The 19,352-nt window shown below is 35.0% G+C and overlaps 3 protein-coding genes across 4 annotated transcripts; all 3 read left to right on the plus strand.

Moving 5' to 3' along the window:
- The first annotated feature begins 2,488 nt into the window (after positions 1-2,488).
- LOC127101248 (protein PHLOEM PROTEIN 2-LIKE A1) lies at positions 2,489-3,807 on the plus strand. The gene is made up of 3 exons (XM_051038608.1): positions 2,489-2,893; positions 2,987-3,105; positions 3,182-3,807. Exons 1-3 carry the CDS (start codon positions 2,525-2,527, stop codon positions 3,549-3,551), a joined length of 858 nt encoding a protein of 285 aa, XP_050894565.1. The 5' UTR covers positions 2,489-2,524; the 3' UTR covers positions 3,552-3,807.
- A 1,231-nt stretch (positions 3,808-5,038) lies between these two features.
- On the plus strand, positions 5,039-7,310 carry LOC127101249 (probable ribonuclease P/MRP protein subunit POP5). Of its 2 annotated transcripts, XM_051038610.1 has the most exons (5): positions 5,039-5,528; positions 5,653-5,837; positions 5,938-6,075; positions 6,249-6,423; positions 6,932-7,310. In XM_051038610.1, exons 2-4 carry the CDS (start codon positions 5,663-5,665, stop codon positions 6,395-6,397), a joined length of 462 nt encoding a protein of 153 aa, XP_050894567.1. In that variant the 5' UTR covers positions 5,039-5,528; positions 5,653-5,662; the 3' UTR covers positions 6,398-6,423; positions 6,932-7,310. The 2 variants fall into 2 exon arrangements, with proteins under 2 accessions (XP_050894567.1, XP_050894566.1); XM_051038609.1 differs by having other exon boundaries at positions 5,040-5,837.
- On the plus strand, positions 6,541-8,999 carry LOC127103281 (patellin-5). The gene is made up of 7 exons (XM_051040553.1): positions 6,541-6,634; positions 6,718-6,772; positions 7,341-7,677; positions 7,788-7,912; positions 8,443-8,636; positions 8,735-8,837; positions 8,957-8,999. The coding sequence occupies exons 1-7, from the start codon at positions 6,541-6,543 to the stop codon at positions 8,997-8,999; spliced, it is 951 nt and encodes a 316-aa protein (XP_050896510.1).
- Positions 9,000-19,352: the final 10,353 nt, after the last annotated feature.

A 19,352-nucleotide genomic window follows, 5' to 3' on the forward strand; every position in this document is an offset into this window, starting at 1 on the left:
AAAAGATCATCAATGAATGAAATCCTCCTACGATCAAAGATGATGATGATTTAGAATATGTGAAGCCTGGAAAAGATTGGACATATGTCGAAGATGAAGATGCACTTGGGAGTTATCATTTTCATAATTCTATTTACAATGGAGTTTACAAAAATATATAGGGGAATGAATCATTAACATAAGCACTAGTGCTAAAGAGGAATGAAAAAATCAAGACTTCAACTTTTTACCATTAAATGTGAAATTTTGAATATGTTTGAGGATGAACCTATTAGTGAATTTAATGTACATCTTTGTGACATTGCTAATAACTCATTCGCTCTTGGTGAAAAGATGTCATACGAGAAGCCTATAAGAAAATTTCTAGGATCTCCACCAAAGAGGTTTATTATGAAGGTTACTACCATTGAGGAAGCTAGAAATATCTTCAAAATGAAATTTAATTAATTGATTGGCTCCTTACCCACCTTTGATATTGCCATTGATGAAAAATCTGAGAGAAAGAATAAAGGTGTACCAAAGTTGACATTGTTGATCATGAAGACCATGTAGTCAATGACACTGATGATAATTTAACTGAATCTATTTTTATACTCACTAAGAGCTTTAGCATGATAAAATTGATAGAGGATTTGGAACAGTGTCATTCCAATGTCAAAGACAATCAACAACAAAATCTGAAAAGTGGTAAATTTTAGCGTCGAGGAAAATATGATAAAATAAAAAACTCTTGTGATCCCAACAAAGCTAAAGAAATTCAATGTCGTGAATGTGAAGGAATTGGTCATATCAAATTTGAATGTTCTAATTTTATAATAAAAAAAAATAAAAAACTATAATGTCGCCTTTTCAGATGATGAATCTGACGAAGAATGTGAGTTTGATCAAACAAATAATGTTGTGGCTCTTACTACTCGCTTCAAAGAGATTTCTAATCCGGAGTTACCTAATGCTTATATATTTCCTAATTGTAATGGGAATGAAAGTGATGAAGATGAGCTATCGATTGATGCCCTTTATGAAGCATATACAAACTCTTTATTTAAAGTGGAATGAAGAATCAAAAGTGATTAACAAAAAAAGGTATGAATTGAAGCTATTTTTCAAGAAAAAAATTGAACCATGCTCACTATTAATGATTTGAAGCAAGAAGTTGGGCGTCTTAATTCTGAACTTGAAGGTATGACCAAATATGTGCGCATGCTAAATTATGGATATGATAAACTTGATGGCATTTTAAGTATGGGCAAACTTGCAAAGAATAAAAAGAAGTTTGATATACTAGCATATCGTCAGCCCCAAATATTGTGTTTGTTCCTCCTACACATAAATCAGAAACTACGATGTATGGTATAATGTCACAACAACCTACCTAACATTATTAGTAGCACACTAACACCTTAGTCAAATCTCTCAGGGTTTGTTATTACTATGGTTGGTGTGGGCACATTCATCCTTTATGTTATAAACTATATGGTAAAAATCTACATAAAAACAACTATATCCCTAGTGGAATGTAAAGACTGATCGGCATCCTCAATAACTATAACGTGACAAGCCTAAGCTTCAAGCTAATATTGCTTGCAACTTTCTCAAGGTTTCATCTAGAGAAAACTAGTACTTTAATAGAAATTATTAAAGACATGTGGCTAATGAAAGGAACTATCTAAAGAATATCAAACCCTATTCCAACTAGATGATAAATTATTGGAAAGGGTCAGTTAGATTGTCATGGACTTCCTTATCTTAAAGATGTGTTGTTGATTGATAGTCTTATTGAAAATTTCATCATCATCCGTTAATTATGTGATCAGGATTTAAGCATTAAGTTTAATAGCGAAGAATGCACGATTACATATAAACAACACACTTAACTCATGAAGGATTCTAGATCTACTAACAATTGCTACTTGTGGTCACCCACTTATGAAAATAAACCCCAATCCTGTCTCATATCTAAAGTTGAAGAAACTAATTTGTGGCATATGAAGCTTTGGCACCTAAGTCTCACAAGAATGATGAAGATTATTTTAGAAAAAAACTATTATGGACATATCTGATCTCAAGATCGAAGAAGGTAAAATTTAGGGATGGCAAAAAAAAATGTGTATCCGTTGGTGGCGCCAAATAAAATCTATCACGGATACGGGGCGGGTAACTTAATGAATATCCGCTGATAAAATAAATGGATATTTAAATACCCACTATTTAATGGATACAAATGCAGGTTTAATAATACTCTAATTAGACTTCAGATAAAATGAATATCACCCATACTTATTTTTGGTGTTTTTTAACAAATACATTTCCTATGTCATTATGATAAATAAACCACCACCTTGAGAATTTTCTACAGAGTAAAAAAAATTCTCACAATATGTAATATTCCAAAAGGATCATCAACTCACGGTCTGAGGCAAATGTTCCTAATCAGAGAATACATTACTTTCTAAAATAGCAGTATCTAATTTTATATATAAATAAAAGCAAGCACGAATGAAAAACATATAGCATACCAACTGAAATGGGGGCTTCTCTATCAGAGCTAGAGCAGCAGCACCAACATCCTCAAACACATCATCATTCACAGTCACAGCCACAACAAAAGCATCACCAACCAAATGAACCAACCAAAAATAAGGAAGAACTACGATTATCTCCCACAAGGGAAAACTTGTTGCTGTCTCCACAACAAAACATAGAACCCTCCAGAAAGGTGGTACAAAAGGGCCCAGCTGTAAAAGCCAAATATGAGACTCAATCAGCACAACTAAGTTTTCCTCACAACTTTGAGCACATATTAAGGGATGCAGACTCGCCGGTTGATAGATCTTTCAAGGAAAAGATGTTTGATCGACTACATGCTGGTGTGTTCTTACATGATAAAACTAAGGCAAGTTTCAAAATGAATTTTTATTTTTAGTATAAGTTATTTGTCAATGAAACTATTACTTATGCGTTGAGAAATGATTACCGTTGTTTGTAGAAATATTGGGTTGAGAAGAAGACCAACGCCAACTGTTTTATGTTGTATGCAAGGGCACTATCAATCACTTGGGCAGAGAATCCAATTTACTGGAAATGGATACAGCAAAAAGATCCAAGGTACACATACATATCAGTGATTTCATATTACGTTACATAGTTTTTAGTCGTGATTAATGTAAGATATGTTTTGTAGCGACGGGATGAATGAGGTAGCTGAACTGAAGAGAGTTTGTTGGCTAGAAGTGCATGGAAAATTTGACACTAGAAAGCTTTCACCAGGAATTTTATATCAAGTTTCATTTTATGTAATGTTGAAAGATCCGGCTCAGGGTTGGGAACTTCCGATAAATGTGAGACTTGTTCTTCCAGGAGGAAAGAAGCAGCAACACAAGGTGAATCTAATGGAGATGTTAAGGGGAAGGTGGATAGAGGTTCCGGTTGGTGAGTTTGTAGCATGTGAGAAAGATGGTGGTGAGATGGAGATATCTTTGTTTGAATATGATGGTGGTATGTGGAAGCAGGGGCTTGTCATCAAAGGCATTGCAATCAAACCAAAAGAATGAGGAATATATAGTTATGTAATGTGGCAATAAAGCTTAGTTTCTTTTGTAATAAATAAAACAGACAAATCACCATGAATAGTCCTTTGGATTGTTCATAATATTATGCATACTATACTGCAGTGTGCCATTGTCAGAGGAGGGGTGATGGCTCTATGTTTGACACACATGGGACATTTGTCTCTGGCAAATTTCATGAACTCAATGTTTTACATAAGCTGCCCCAACTAGTATCATAAGTTTTTAGTGTTGCTCTATATATTTCTGTTGAGTGTCTAAATTTCTAGTGTTTATTTTCTAATTTTATACTACTAAATTACATGAAATTATACTGATATTGAAAGGTTTTTCAAAATTAAAAGTGTTTAACTTTCTCAATTCACCTCCTACATGCATAATCATGTCAAAATACACAAACAAACTCCTCTACTAAACTGTTTTTCAAAATATAAATTGTTTCAGTCTAACAAATTGAATTAAGTTACAGATCCTCATTTACCTTCCGGGTCTAACAGTTATTACTTTAGGACAACAAAAAATGAAAAACATAAAAGATAGGCTGATAAAAATAAATATAACTTTTCAATTGAACTTTGTACATAGGCTGATACAAATATGAATAGCACGCCACTCTTGACAAAGTTGGATAAGAATGTTAGAGATGATATTTTTTATCATTACTGACACACATATTATACAGCATAGAAAACATTGAGGAATATGGTGGCAGCATCATATGAATGTCCTTATATATACACAGAGATGTCAGCCACAATTAAAATATACATCAAGTATTCCCACCATGTTCACGTACACTTGAACAGAATGATTCATGAGGCATCAACTGAAACAGATAATGCATTCAGTTCAATGTGCTGTTTACCGTCGCTGCCAAGGGTGAACAAAGACAGTAGCATGAGCCTCAGAATGTGATTTATTGGCTCCTTCTTGCGAAACAGATATTGAGCTCATATATGAAATAGACGATAAAACAAAGGAAATAGATGTGAATTGAAATAGTTATAGATTCAAGTTAAGGCAAGAGAAGAGGTTGCCGCATTCCAAATTCAAGTTGATGTTCTGAAGGCTTAAAAGCTATTAAAATTTACTCATTGCATTAATATACACACGGATTTTTAAACTAATTAAAAATTCTAAAATACGGGCCAAATAGCATATGCAATTTGGCCAGACTTTTTCCAAAGGAAGTATGGATAAAAAGTTGTAGTGGGAAATTAGGGGAATCAATAAGTATGGATAAAAAGTTGTAGTGGGAAATTAGGGGAATCAATAACATGTCCACTGAACCATATAGCTTTGGCTACCTTTCGATAGATAAGATGCACCAATAAATATAAATGTATATTTGCAAAATTGAAAAAATTACAAATGTACCTGTAAATAACGTAACTCATGCAGATCTGAAACAGGCTTGTCTGCATTTCCATAGCTGCAGATAGGGCTGGACAAAAAACCGTGACCCAGCCCAAACCGCAATAAACCGAAAAAAATTAAGATTTTGGGCGGGTTTAGTTGGGCCGACGGTTTAGCGGGTCAAAAATTTGGGTTGGTTTGGTTTGGTATGGGCGGGTCCGGGTTAGGAAATGTGAACCGCAGGAACCCTAACCCGCCCACTAGTAATAACAAAACGTTTCATATTAGGTTTCTAAAAGTTGCTGTGCATTTTCCTTCTTTCATTTTCATTACCATCCAAATCCCTAACAAGTCACCGCCGCTGCCGGATACACACCTTCATCCATCCCCTCAACCCACACCACCACCAACCTTCAAAACTACCCACCACCACCATATTCAAATTGTTTTATTACTCACAACCAGTCAATAATCCTAAAGAGACACGATTCTCATTCACTCATCTTGTTCAAGATTTACTTTTTCTTTCTTGTTGTTTCGAAGAATAGTGTATTCTTATTGTTTTGGAGTTTTCTAAATTAGAGTTTTCTCTATTTATCCGTTCTTGTAAGTTTTGTTTGCATCCTTCTAATTATTTTCTTATTTTGCATCGGTTAGGTTTAGTTTGTATTCTCGGTTTTTCAGATTTGATTTTATTGTGATAGTTTGAAACTTTGTTTTTGGGTTCTAGAAAAAGAGCGATGGTGTTCAAAAACAGGTACATGGTGATGGAGGTTTTTATGAATCCTAATAGAGAACAAGCATCGGGTGATTCTATTATAATTACTCAGTTTAATATCTCTAATGCTATAAAAGATAGCATCATGGTGAATTTTGGGGAGTGTGGTTTGGCGGCATCACTAGGATCATTTCAGGGTGAGTAACAAACCTGTTGCTGATAATTCTTGTTCTAATGTCATCGAGTTAAATTCTAATTTTTGTATTTGATAGTTTTCACTTTTGGATCTGTGTGCAGTTAAGTATGTGAATCCAATCACTAATGTGTGCATTATTAGAGCTTCAAGAGAGGAGCATGAAAAAGTATGGGCTTCTATTACTATGGTTAGAAGTATTGGAAATTTTCCAGTGGTGTTTAATTTACTTGATTTATCTGGTAAGAACAAATACTACATGATGGACTGTGTTTTGTAACATTTAGATACAGATTGCATTGCTTTTCTTTATTTTTCATTTAACAAGAATTCATGATGCATCACGCTATCATGTTCTGCATATTAGTTTGATTCAGGAACGTATAAATCTAATGAAATTGTAACTTTGGTTCAGGAAATTTACAGGCTTCTAAAACCGCCGCATTGAAGTGCGAAAAAGCAAAATTTGAACAGTACAAACTTATGGTTGGTGATCGATTGTCAGCTGACGATACTCATCGTATGAATAATCATCTTGCAAAGATTGAACTTTTGGAGCACTGAATACTTGACCATCATCAAGGGCGTCAGTAAGCTTTCTCAGTTTCACATGATTCGTCTGTATTCAGTCACAAATTGCTGCATTAAACATCATGTGATTCGTGAAGTTTAAATCTCAAATTATAATCATAACATTAATTTTATCTATGCTAGTTCTGTACTCTCTCACAGAAGATAAATGCATTGTGGTTTTACTAGCATACAGTATAGTTACAGCTTTAACCATGAGTGAAGAGGCTTGTGAAATGTGGAAATTTGCACCCTTGTATGGTTTTAAAATTGCAAATCTATTGTAGTTCATTTTTTTACTTTTGAGTGTGCAGGTAGTTTCTTTTGGTCTTCACTTCAATTTTCTAGAATTCTAGGAAGTGATACAACGTATTTTTAGCATTTATACTCATTTCAAATAGTGTTTGTTATTCTTATATGTCACTCATCAAATGAAACTTTTCTTTTTCTCTTACTGCTGAGAGTATCAGAGTTACTTCAGAAAACTTAAAAGTTAACACTCATAAAACACGGCTTTTGCTTACGCAGAGGAAAAGGGGCTAACTAACCTGGAGCTGCATACCCAAAGGTGCCTGCAAATGTGGTCCAGCTGCTTGAATCAGGCTTTAGAAACTTGGCTGTTCCAAAATCTGAAAGTTGAGCTTCATAGGATGAATCCAAAAGAACATTCTTGCTTGATATGTCACGATGAACTATCGGAGGTATGCAGTCGTGATGCATATAGGACAAAGCATTAGCCACGCCTCGAACAACATTCACCCTCTTTTCCCAATCAAATGCAGTGGCTTTTGTGTCATTGTTTAGCATTTGAGTCAAAGTTCCACCTTCCAAGAACTTATAAACCAAAAATGAGAATCTTGAATGTTGACAATATCCGTAGAGCTTTATGATGTTACGATGCCTGATTTCTGTCAAAGCTTGAATTTCATTTTCGAAGCCTTGGAACTGATTGGGACAAAGTTGTTTTCACCAATGGTTATGACAAAGAAGGTCATCCGGTTTACTACAATGTTTTTGGCGAGTTTGAGAACAAGGAATTGTATCAAAAAAGTTTCTCTGACGACGAGAAGAGAAACAAGTTTATCCGTTGGAGGATTCAGTCATTGGAGAAAAGTGTTAGAAAACTCGACTTTGCTCCATCTGGAATCGCTACTATTGTTCAAATTAATGATCTTAAAAATTCTCCTGGATTTGTTAAGAAGGAGCTTAGACAAGCTACTAATCAGGCACTTCAATTGCTTCAGGATAACTACCCCGAATTTGTTGCCAAACAGGTTATTAACAGTTATCTTGATTTTTTTAAATATGTTGGAGTTTTTCATGTTTAGTGACTAATATCGTTGCTTAATTTGGTGCCTTTTTTTGTTTGTTTCTGTTTGTGTAGATTTTTATCAATGTTCCTTGGTGGTACCTTGCCTTTTCTAGGATGATTAGTCCTTTCCTGACACAGAGGACCAAGAGCAAATTTGTATTTGCTGGCTCCTCCAAATCTTCTGATACCCTTTTCAAGTAAGTCTTTCCTTCTCCTTTTTTTAGTGTTTCATCGTAAATATGAGTCATGTTTTTTAGCCCATAAGAAGAAAGTTATTGGTTTTATTATCACCCTATAAGGTTATAAATCTGGCTATAAAGTAGTTTTTTGCGGCCATGCTTGATATTGTGAAAACTATGTCAAATACCACTTATTCCAACCAACAAGGTTTTAAATTGCCTACAAAGTAGTTTTACGTTGCTATTCTTGATATTGTGAAAAATTGATGTCAAACACCACTCATGCCAAGGAGTTAAGTCATAATTCAATCCCTGGTGGTATTGCTAGAGTTTGATCAAATACAGTTGGTGTAGCCTCAACTATAGTTGCGTTATGGTTGCAGAGACCTAGAAAACCTCGACTTTGTAGTTCAGATTCCAGTCCTAGATGCGGCTGCAGTTATAGTTGCTGATAAATTTTGGATCCTTTGGGAACATACCTTATTAATATATCATTATTGATGTTGTTATTTAGTAAGCTCTTATTGATAAATATTTGACTGGAACAGATATATAGCTCCTGAGCAAGTGCCAGTTCAATATGGAGGACTTAGCAGAGAAGGCGAACAGGAATTCACCACGGCTGACCCTGCTACAGAGGTTATTATCAAACCAGCAACAAAACATGCTGTTGAGTTCCCAATTTCTGAGGTGAGAATAAAAACTTGTTTGATAATCAATCTTATCATAGTTTTAAATTGCGGTTACGCTTACACTGTGAACCTTTAAATTGTATAATATTAAGGCCTTTTGAATCTGATGATTTTGTGTTCTTTGGAATTGTATGGTGCTGTTATGCAGATGTGGATCTCAGATTTTGGGGTATATTAGTATTAATTATAGTTCTCCAACACTTGTTAAGGATGGAAAAGTTAGCTATAAAGAGTAAAGTAGCAATGCTAAGGTAATGGGAAGCAAATAGGATTAAAGGATTGAGCATTGCATTTGAAACTGCTCTTTACTGCAAACAAGTTCTTTAGCTTGTTCTTTTTGTTTAACTTATATTTATATGTATTTTTTTAGATTGAAGAAAAAGAGTCTCCATTGGTTCTATATTGATGAGTAATTCAATTGTAAATTAATTAATTCCCATTAATTTTTTTTTTGCTTTTGATTTGTATTAGCCAATTAATATTATTAGTTATTGTATAATTTAATATTTATAAATTGTATAGTATTTAATATTCAGCATGTGGGTACAATTAAAAATAATTGACATAAATTGTGTTATTGAATTTGAAAATTTTATAATGTAAAATCTGTACCGAAGTTTTATGAAAAAGTTAGAAATTTTAAATGGATCTTTAAATATTTTTAGTCCAATAACCCGAGGAACCCGTCCGTTTTAACCCGCAATCCGTCTGGACCCAACCCGGCTAAATCAATGTTAAAATTGGGCGGAAATGGGCCACACTAATGTATCTGCGGGTTGGATTGGGTGTTGATTTTGGGCCCGAACCCGCCCAACCCGGCCCGTTGTCCAGCCCTAGCTGCAGAATAGTTGTCATGTAAAGCGAGGGTCACATCTATTAAAAGGAATACCAAATACCTATGAGAAAGTACTAGACCAATCCCATCGCAATTAATACGCATTCTTAGGGCAACAGTGGTATGACCCAATGAATTGATAGAGACATTACCGAATGCTATGAGGGGTCTGAAGATTGGTCCCATAAATATTGTAAAATTTAACACCCGATGGAAGTTTGGCAGAAGATAGAATCTCCTGCGTTTTGTTTGCCCATTCCAAAATCTCTGAGTTGAAGGGCAGAGGCAATTCCTCACCATCATAATTAAGCTGGACATCAAACCAATCTAAAATTAAGGTGCATACAAGTAAATATCCTAGACAACTAGGTCTTGAATAGCAACATATCTATTCTCAAACATATAAATGTATTTCCAGACAGTGTTGTCAAATAGCAGTTATAGTGTAGTGGAATTTGAACAAAATTATTTTGTAATACATTATTTAAACCCATGCATATTTACTAAGTTCAACTAAACAGCAAGCTGAGCAAGGTAGAGCTTGTAAGTTGTAACTCACTTTGTTGTTTAAAAGAGCTTGCTTCAAAATCTCGACACTATCACATGGCGGATATGACTCCAGAATAACATGAGATTTTCCATCCGAATGAAGTCTCTCACGCCACAATTCCAGAACAGGAATGTGTTGCCAATGAAGTCTCTGTGATGTGACATTATCTGTGAGGCTGATTTCATCTTGTTTTGTTGCGTATGCCTATGATGTATCTTGGAGAAGTTCCAAGTTTGTTTATTGTGCTTTTTCTTTGAAGAAGTTCTCTTGAGTTTATTGGTTTTTATAAGATATGTTTTACAAAGGTTGTTTTATCCAAAATTTGTCAAAGAGTGAGATTGTTAGGTTGTTTATATTGTGATTGACAACATTTTGTTAAAACAAGTGAAATAACAAGATGTCTTGACATGCTTGTACGACATCGTGGCATGATGTGGTTGTACATTCATGGAAGATTTATTTTTTTAGCATGAGATTAGTGAAGATTCATTGAAAATTTGATTCACGTATTTTATGGTCCAAGAAGTGTTTATTTTAGAAGCAAATGTCGATTTAAGTTTTGCATTGTTTCCCAAGAAAGGATGAGAAAACATCTAAGGAGACATTAGATTAGATTTGATTATGCAGAAGATTGTGCAGCAATCTGATTTAGATCTGTTGATTATTTAGCCCAAAGATAATGCTATTATGGTGATGTTTAAAGGACAATTCTAAACCTAAGAAAACAACTAAGTTGCATATGTGGTAGTCTATGTTAGGGTTTAGTTTGTTCATTGTTATTTGTGAGTCATTCTCGTATCACTTAGATGCTTGAATTTGGCTGAGTTTTTCAGTTGTAATTGTGAATCACTCATGAGCTTTTAAGAAAGAGTGTATTATTTTTCATTGGAAGTGTGTCTTCTGTTTATTGCTGAAAGTTGTTATCACTGTTGTGTGATAGTAGGGAAGTGAAAAGGGTCTCATATCTAGGAGAGTCTTAGATAGAAATTTCAAGGGTAGTGATTAGGTGAAAAGTTTTTAAAACCAGAGGTTGTTTAGAACTTCAAACTAATACTATTATAGTGGATTTACTTCCTGGATTGGATGGCCGTAGATGTAGGTGACGTTGCACGGAACTGGGTTAATAATTGACCTGTGGTATTTACTTCCTGCTATTTACTTTCACAATGTAATTGTTTGTGTTGTGACAATGTCCTGATCCCGGTGTCATGACATCGTATACAACATCTGTTATTGCGTACCAAAATTTCAAAGCCTCACCTGCTCGTCATCACCTCTAGCCCGCTCTATTCTAAGGAGGTCATATGTATATACCTTTTTAAGGAATTCAAACCTAGCATGAGCCCCTATGGTGTTTTCCATATCCCTCAAGGCAACCTTTGGGTAAACTCTCAGATAGTATACCATCAACTCGAGTTCCTCATCTTTTTTAATCCTCCAATGGTCTAAAAGTTTCCCCCTAATCGAAAGATATAGCAGAAATAACACATCATCGAGTGTGATAGATATCTCACTAAGTGGTAGATGAAATGATGAGGTCTCAGTGTGTCATCTCTCCACGGATGCATTAAACATCCCGTGGTTCACCGTAACATAACCAGTCTTGCATAAGTCCTTCATCCCAGATATGGAAAAAGCAACCTAAAACAACTTGTCATTACGCTCATGCAAGCCAATAATCTTTTGCCTATGGTTAATAAATTTCAGCGGATCACGGGCTTGCAGAAAAATAAATCATTGTCAGAAACTTGTAATATAGTAGTAAACATAATTTAAAAAGAAGGAATCCAACTAATTTTACCTCTCAGTCGCATATATGTCTGGCAGTATGGTTAGGGTAAAGAGGCCACAATGACAACTCTAACGGGCCTCCTCCAAATACCTAAGGTGACACTGTCTCATCAGCCTCATCAGTATGAGGTTACATTGGCTCATTAGCCTGAGATCCCTCTGATGCCTGAGGTGGCACTGATGCCTTAGGTACCTCTGGTGACTCGTGTACCTCTGGCTCATTGGGTGTGTGAATAGGCCAAAATTGTCGCCTACGGGAAGATGAAGGCAGTGATGCATCACTAGGTGACAACCAGGAGAAAATGGATAAACATGATCCCCAGAAATCGACGCCTCTGCTTGAGGGAACAAGAGCCTCCGAAACTTGACTTTTTTCCCTTCGGGCAGATGCATGCTATGTAATCCTCATGTGCCCCAATCTGTCATCTCTATCAGCCATAATGCATATAAGTAAACCAGAAAAGTGTCACACAATTACTACAAGCAACCCTACAAGCAAGAAAAGAAAAAAAAAACAGACAGATAAATTACAGAGATGCATCTCTACTTCTTGGGAATCCAAACATTGAAAATTAAGGAGACGCATCTCCGAAATTTCCTACAATTTTCATCTACGTCAATGGCGGTAATGCAAATCTCAAAATCCCCAAAAATAATGCATTGATTGTTACTTTTAACCATCAAACACATTTCTCATTATGTATAAACTACCAATCATGCAAAAACTATCTATTTCATAGCCTAATCATCAATTTCTACAAATTTATACAAAAACTCAAAAAAAGTTTACAAAGATAAAAAACTTATAAATTGTGATTTCACTTTATGTTGAATGATTTCTTTGATGTACTTGATGTTGATGGAAGAAGCTTTGGACTTGGTTGATTGATTTTGAGATAATGTGAGTTGAGAGAGTTTGAGAAAGGTTTAGAGTTGTTTTTTTCCAGAATGGGGGAATAAGAAGGGGTTCTGGCGTGTTTTTGAACAAATAGCATACGAAGATGCATCTCTGTATATACACGAAGATACATCTCCATAGTTTTTCACATTAAGTCAAAATTCTATTGACTCTAGGTGTGTCCGGAGATGTATCTCCAAAATCTGGGGACATTTTTGTATTTTTATGTGGTTCCCTAGTAATACATATGGTGCATTAAGAAATCACCTTAAATTTTGATTTGATTTGTAAGCCGTAGCAGAAGGAAAATTTAATGATTACATGCAAATATGGAAATTATTTACTGTTGTATTGAATCAACGAAAGAAGCTAGTGCAATTTTAATACAAAAGTAATAAGCATAAAATGAGAAAACAAGTGGAATTAGAATCTTCTCAAGAGAGAAGTACCAAACTAGGGTTGGAAAGGAGAGAATTACTAAATTATTCCACACTAGATCCTTTTATCAATACAACTTATACCCCTTCAGCTTAATGCTTGGAAACTTCGTTCTCTGGATGCGTCTCATTTCCATAATTTGCGGATCCTTAACAAGATTTATTTCATCCAACTCTTCATTCGGTTGTGCTGACTCATTCTGTTAGGGGCCATCATCAATGATTTGGTTCCTTGCAATACCTCCCCCATTAAGACAAACCGTCTCCTTAAGGTTAAAGTTAGGATAATTCAATTGAATGCCTTCCTGATCCTCCTAAGTAGCAACAGATGCATGCAAGTCCTCCTACCCAATTAGAACTTGAGGAACACCAGTAGACCCCCTCATCAATGTTGTGGAGTCAAAGAAATCATTAGGTTGCAGAACATGGCCAAGCGGGGTTAAGACAAATTCAACATAATCGGTGGGATTGGTGTTCGTTATTTGTGTTGTAACCTTGTAAACATTTGTAACATTATTGGAAATAAGATCTCAATTTCGATTTAGAAATTGAGGGGAGACATACCCACACGCGAGGACGATAGTGGGGAACTTCCTTACCAAACTCTCTGCGTACAATTTTCTATCCTTAATCTCTTTACTTTTTCAGCAAGTTTATCATTCAATTGTGGTGTTAATTTTTCTGTTGAATGATCCTACATTGGCAAAAAATTCAACATAATTGAAAAATTGTTTTAGTGTTTTGATTTGAGAAAATTGCTTTGACAACTCCATTAACAATAAGGATCATTAAACATTGCATACCAATTGTTTGATAAAAGTGTTCTGTTTGTTTTTGCTCATTGGAATATAGTGTTGTTTGTGAATTTCATTAAAACGATTATCCAAGTGTGTATATTTGTCATCGGCATACTGTTATCCATCGGTTTATCGCATGTCCGGTTTTCTAGTACTTGGTTCAGAATAGACAGAAGTCGATTCGGGACTGCGCTTTTTTGCTAGCCTTTAAAAATAAATTAATAGTTTTAAAATCCGTGATTTTTCTGTGGTGATCTATTCACCCCCCCTTCCTTTCGATCACCTGCCACACCGTCTAACACACCTCTAAACATTTATTGAGCGCCTCAGACTGGCCATTAAATTGAGGATGGTAAGCTGAACTCATAGCAAGAGTTTTACCATGAAGCTTAAAGAGATGACCCCAAAATATGCTAGTGAAAACCTTATCATGGTCCGAGACAATTGAGGAAGGCATGCCATGAAGTTTCACCACATTGTTCATAAACACTTCCACATCCTTCTTACTATAATAACTAGCCTTTAAGGGAAAGAAATGAGCAAATTTCGTCAACCTGTCGATTACCACCATGATGACAGTGAATCCATTTGAGTTCGAAAATCCCATGATAAAATCCATAGCAACGTCTTCCCATACTTGTGTTGGAATGGGAAAATGTGCTAGTAATCCTGCTAGAAGAGTAGTGACGGTCTTTGCTTGTTAACACACTGCATAATGCTTAATAAAAGACTTAATATTTTCGCGCATATGAGGCCAATAAAATTGGGAGGCGATGCGTATATAGTTTAAGTGATACCTAAGTGTCCACAATTGGGCGAGGAGTGCAGTTCAACTATTTTTTTTTGAATAAGTATGCTTTTCTCTAGTATGACTATTTTGTTTTTCCAAAATAGCAAGCCATCATTACTGTTATAGTTCACAATCTGGGCAAGATTGTGCTTGACATTGTTGTAGAATGTCCATCAAGTGATTGTCCTGTTGTATGTTACGATGCAGTTTATCGCACCTTGAAAATAGAATATGACGCTTACGAAGCGCTATCACACGCTCGCGAAATGGACTAACAGAGCCACCACCGAACTTTATTTATTCCCAAAGAGGGAAAGGGAAAATATCGATAAAACTCCTAAAAGAATGACAATGATTATGGTTGTCACAATCAAATCGGGTTCGGGAGTTGATTACGTAAGGGGGAAGTATTAAAACTCTTCACCTCTATTGTACTCAACAGGAACTGTTTAGTTAGTTATGCGTGCTAGTGTTAGCTTATAAATGTTAGACTTCTTGAGTTATTAATAAAGGAAAAAAGAATAGGACTAAAAAGTTTGTTTTTTATTAGGGTGTCTGACGAGACTTTGAATCTTGCTCCTACGTATCTCCGGATGCGATGGAGAACTTAAGGTTATGTAGTTCTGGATAGAAAATGTTTGTTTATTGGTCGATTTTAGCGAATGCTATTTTTTCTCAATCGACGGAAAAATATTGCTTGCTACCTAAAACAGACGAGGAACGAGCGTTTACATCACATTGAATAGATTTCTACATATCAACATTCACGAGAAAACGTCACTTATCTCAAATAACACAATTATGAACGAAGCGTTGTTTTGCCTCGCCTCAGGACAAAATATCTTTCGTTTGCAAAAAAGTTTGAAGTTTGATCATACGGCGGCGAGAAAAGAGTTTGATGTGTTGGTTTTTTTATATGAAAGTTAGATCTTTGCAGAATATGAGTAAATATTTGAGCATAAGTGTGCACCAAACGCACGTTTACTCGGAATTCACATGAATGTGCTTCCATTGTCCTTTTTATTCCAAGTTTGGTTAACGTGTTTTTGATTTGAAAGAGTAATAGTCGTTTTGAATCCGGTGTGTTCTGAACGCTCGACTATTAAGGGGTGTAAAGAGATGTGCATCTCTCGGTCCTTTGTCTTTCAATTTTTATTATTAAAAAGGTTTTTTTTGCGTATCAATGACTTGACGTTGGATTAAGTGTTTCAAAATGATTATGAAAAAGAGTTTGAAACGATGGTTAATAGTGAAATGGATTCGAAGTTAGAATGGTGGAAACTTGATATTGACCAAGTGTTTTTGAAAATGAAACTTGGTGTTGACCGAGCATTTTTATTGTTTTGAAAGGTTGATTTTATATTTTGTTTTGTCATTTTTTAGTTCATCTTAACTAACTAAAAGTAATGGAAATAAAAACGAGAAAATAAATACAAATTACTAACAAGGGGTGAGGTTACATTTTGTCAATAGGGAGTAAGAAAACGAGTAAAATGCAAACCCATTAAACAAGTAAATACAAACAAAAAGATCTCACTGTAAGAAGACCCAAGAGCATGCCACAATGATATCTCTCTCACATTCAATTCAATCTCTCTCAAAACTCCCCCCTCTCTTGAACCAAAAAAAGTAAGAAACTAATCACTCAAACAATTCACATGGAAACAATGAAAGAATGACAACAAAGACAAAGTTACCGGCAGCGGTCTTCGCGGGAGATTGTAGCTGCAACAATCTCGTGTTTTCCGACGAAGGTTTTGTGACCATCGGGATTGGTTGCAATTGGTTGCAACGGGCGAGTTAGAAGCTGCAATGAGTGAGCTTGGTGCGGTTTCATTGACGTTGTCGGTGACAAACAGTGGCACTGTTGTGATTGTTTGGCCGATTTCAAAGCAGCTTGAGTATATCGCCTTCCTCTTCCTCCTTTCATCTCACGATTCCATTTTTGAGATTTGTTGTTCCTCTTTCTTTCTGTTTGTGTTTTATTGTTGTTGCTATGTGTGCTTTCTAATGATATGTATGAAGTTAGTGTTTTTCATGGTAGAAATGTTGTGATGAAAATGAAGGTAGAGGTGAGTTGAAGATGAATATGGAAAGTGGGAGGTGTTGTTTATGGTTTTGCAGTGTGAGAGTTGAAGAAGATTAGTTTAGTGAGATGATGAAGGTTGGTTGAGTAGAATAGATTATGAAGTTTGTGTTAGAGAGCTTGGAGATGATGATATGTGTATGAGGAATTTACTAAAGTGATGAAAAATGACAAAAAAAACGTTGTTGCATGAAGGAAGTGAGCATAGAGAGTGTATGGCATATGAGTTGAATGAACAAAATTTATTGGTTTTGAAAAGGGTATGATTTATTTTGGTTTTAATGTAAATTGATATGACCATTTAATTGGGTGGTAATGAGTTTTAATGGCTTTAAATTCTTGATGGTAGAATCAAGCCTATAAATAGTCTTTGGTCCTCAAACATTTGGTATCAGAGCTTCTTCTGCCTTATTCGCGTGAACATTAATAAAATTATTTATTGAACTCAGGTCCTGATCCATGGAATTCATGAATGTTACCGCTGGGCTGCTTTGTTAAACATGTATTTTGATTCTGTTCATATCCATATGATTTCATTTTTACTGATCATTATGCCTTATTATTTAATCTTTGAATTAAATTTGTGCATAAATTAAAATTGATTTATAATGTTATTATTTTGTTAAGAAATTGTATAAGAGATCTTATTTATTTATTTTTGTTCTCTCATATAATTGAGTTACTATGTCTAGTGGACGTTATAATTTTGATTAATTTGGATTAGCCACAACATCCTTAAATTAATTGAGATTATTTTTTTAAAGTTTTGAGATCACATAAATTATTAGACATAAAATTGTAATTAATTATATATGGTATAATGAATTTTATCCTACAGGAATTTTTATTATATTTGTATGATTAATTAGGATAAAATGTCAAAATATTTTCATAACTTGCCCACAGGAATTGTGAATTGGTACATAATTTGATAGTTTTATCATAAAGTATTAATTTTGGATAGAAAAACAAAATTATATCATGCACGTAAAGTGTGAGGTTTGAAAAATCTATCGCAATTTTTTTTAATCTTATTACATTAAAATTTAGCCCACAGGTAATTTTTATGTTGCGAGATTTATTTTATGGTATGTTTATATTGATAATACATACAATTTGGATAATATTTATGCCTCAAATTTTGACATCAATTTTGTTAATCTTTTTAGCTTCTCAACCTGCTAATTTTTCTGATATCTAATGTGATATTCCCGAGCTCAGAGGAGATAACTATAAGGTGTGGAAGGAAAGAATTCTCCTCCATCTAGGATGGATGGACATAGATTATGCTATTAGGAAAGACGAACCACCTGCAATTACAGATGAAAGTACTCCAGCTGCAATCGCACTATATGAGCGGTGGGAGAGATCCAACCGGCTCAGTGTGATGTTCATTAAGACAAGTCACAAGCCAATCAGAAAGGGAAATTCAAAATACCACCGCAAGGTGATATCAAGAAAGAAGCAAAGTGTTACTTCTGTAAAAAGGGAGGACACATGAAGAAGGAATGCCCTGGATTCAAAGAATGACTTGAGAAGAAAGGTAATTTATTCTCATTTATTTGTTATGAATCTAATATGACCGATGTTAATATGAACACCTGGTGGATTGATTCTGGATCAAAAATCCATATAACAAATTCCTTACAGGGTATGCAAAACCTAAGGAAGCCAGTGGGAAGTGAGCGGACTGTCCTATCAGGAAGCAGGATGGGCTCACATGTGGAAGCTATTGGAACTTGCAATTTAATTTTGAATAATGGTTTTGTTTTAAAATTAGAAAGGACCTTTTATGTACCAAGTTTCTCACGAAACTTGATTTCAGTTTCTAGACTTGTACCTTTTGGATATTCCTTTAATTTTAAAGACACCTTGTTTGAATTATTTTATAATTCGGAATGTGTTGGGAATGGTATATTGTCTGATGGTCTTTATCGTATTAATTTACAAATCGAATCCCTTTATAGTTCAATGCATGTTCAAACTGGCACTAAGCGGTGTAATATTAATGAGAATTCTTCTATGTTATGGCATCAGAGATTAGGACATATCTCCATAGAGAGAATTAAAAGGTTAGTAAAAGATGGGGTACTTAATACTCTAGATTTTGCTGACTTTGAAACTTGTGTTGACTGCATTAAGGGAAAGCAGACCAACATGTCTAAGAAAGGTGCCAATAGAAGTTCAAGTATATTAGAAATAATTCATACAGACATATGTTGTCCTAATATGGATGCACATGATCAGAAATATTTCATCACTTTCATAGATGATTACTCACGATATATGAATATTTATTTGCTTAACAATAAATATGAAGCATTGGATGCCTTCAAAGTCTTTAAGGCTGAAGTTGAGAACCAGTCTGGAAAACAAATAAAGATAGTGAGATCAGATCGAGGTGGTGAATACTATGGTAGATACACTGAGAGTGGACAAGCACCTGGTCCATTTTCTAAGTTTTTTCAAGAACATGGGATTGTTGCCCAATACACCGGGCCCGGTTCTCCGAATCAAAATGGTGTTGCAGAAAGAAGAAACCGAACATTATTGAACATGGTGCGGAGTATGCTTAGCAACTC

This window comes from Lathyrus oleraceus, chromosome 7, assembly GCF_024323335.1.
Source record: "Lathyrus oleraceus cultivar Zhongwan6 chromosome 7, CAAS_Psat_ZW6_1.0, whole genome shotgun sequence".
NCBI lineage: Eukaryota > Viridiplantae > Streptophyta > Magnoliopsida > Fabales > Fabaceae > Lathyrus > Lathyrus oleraceus.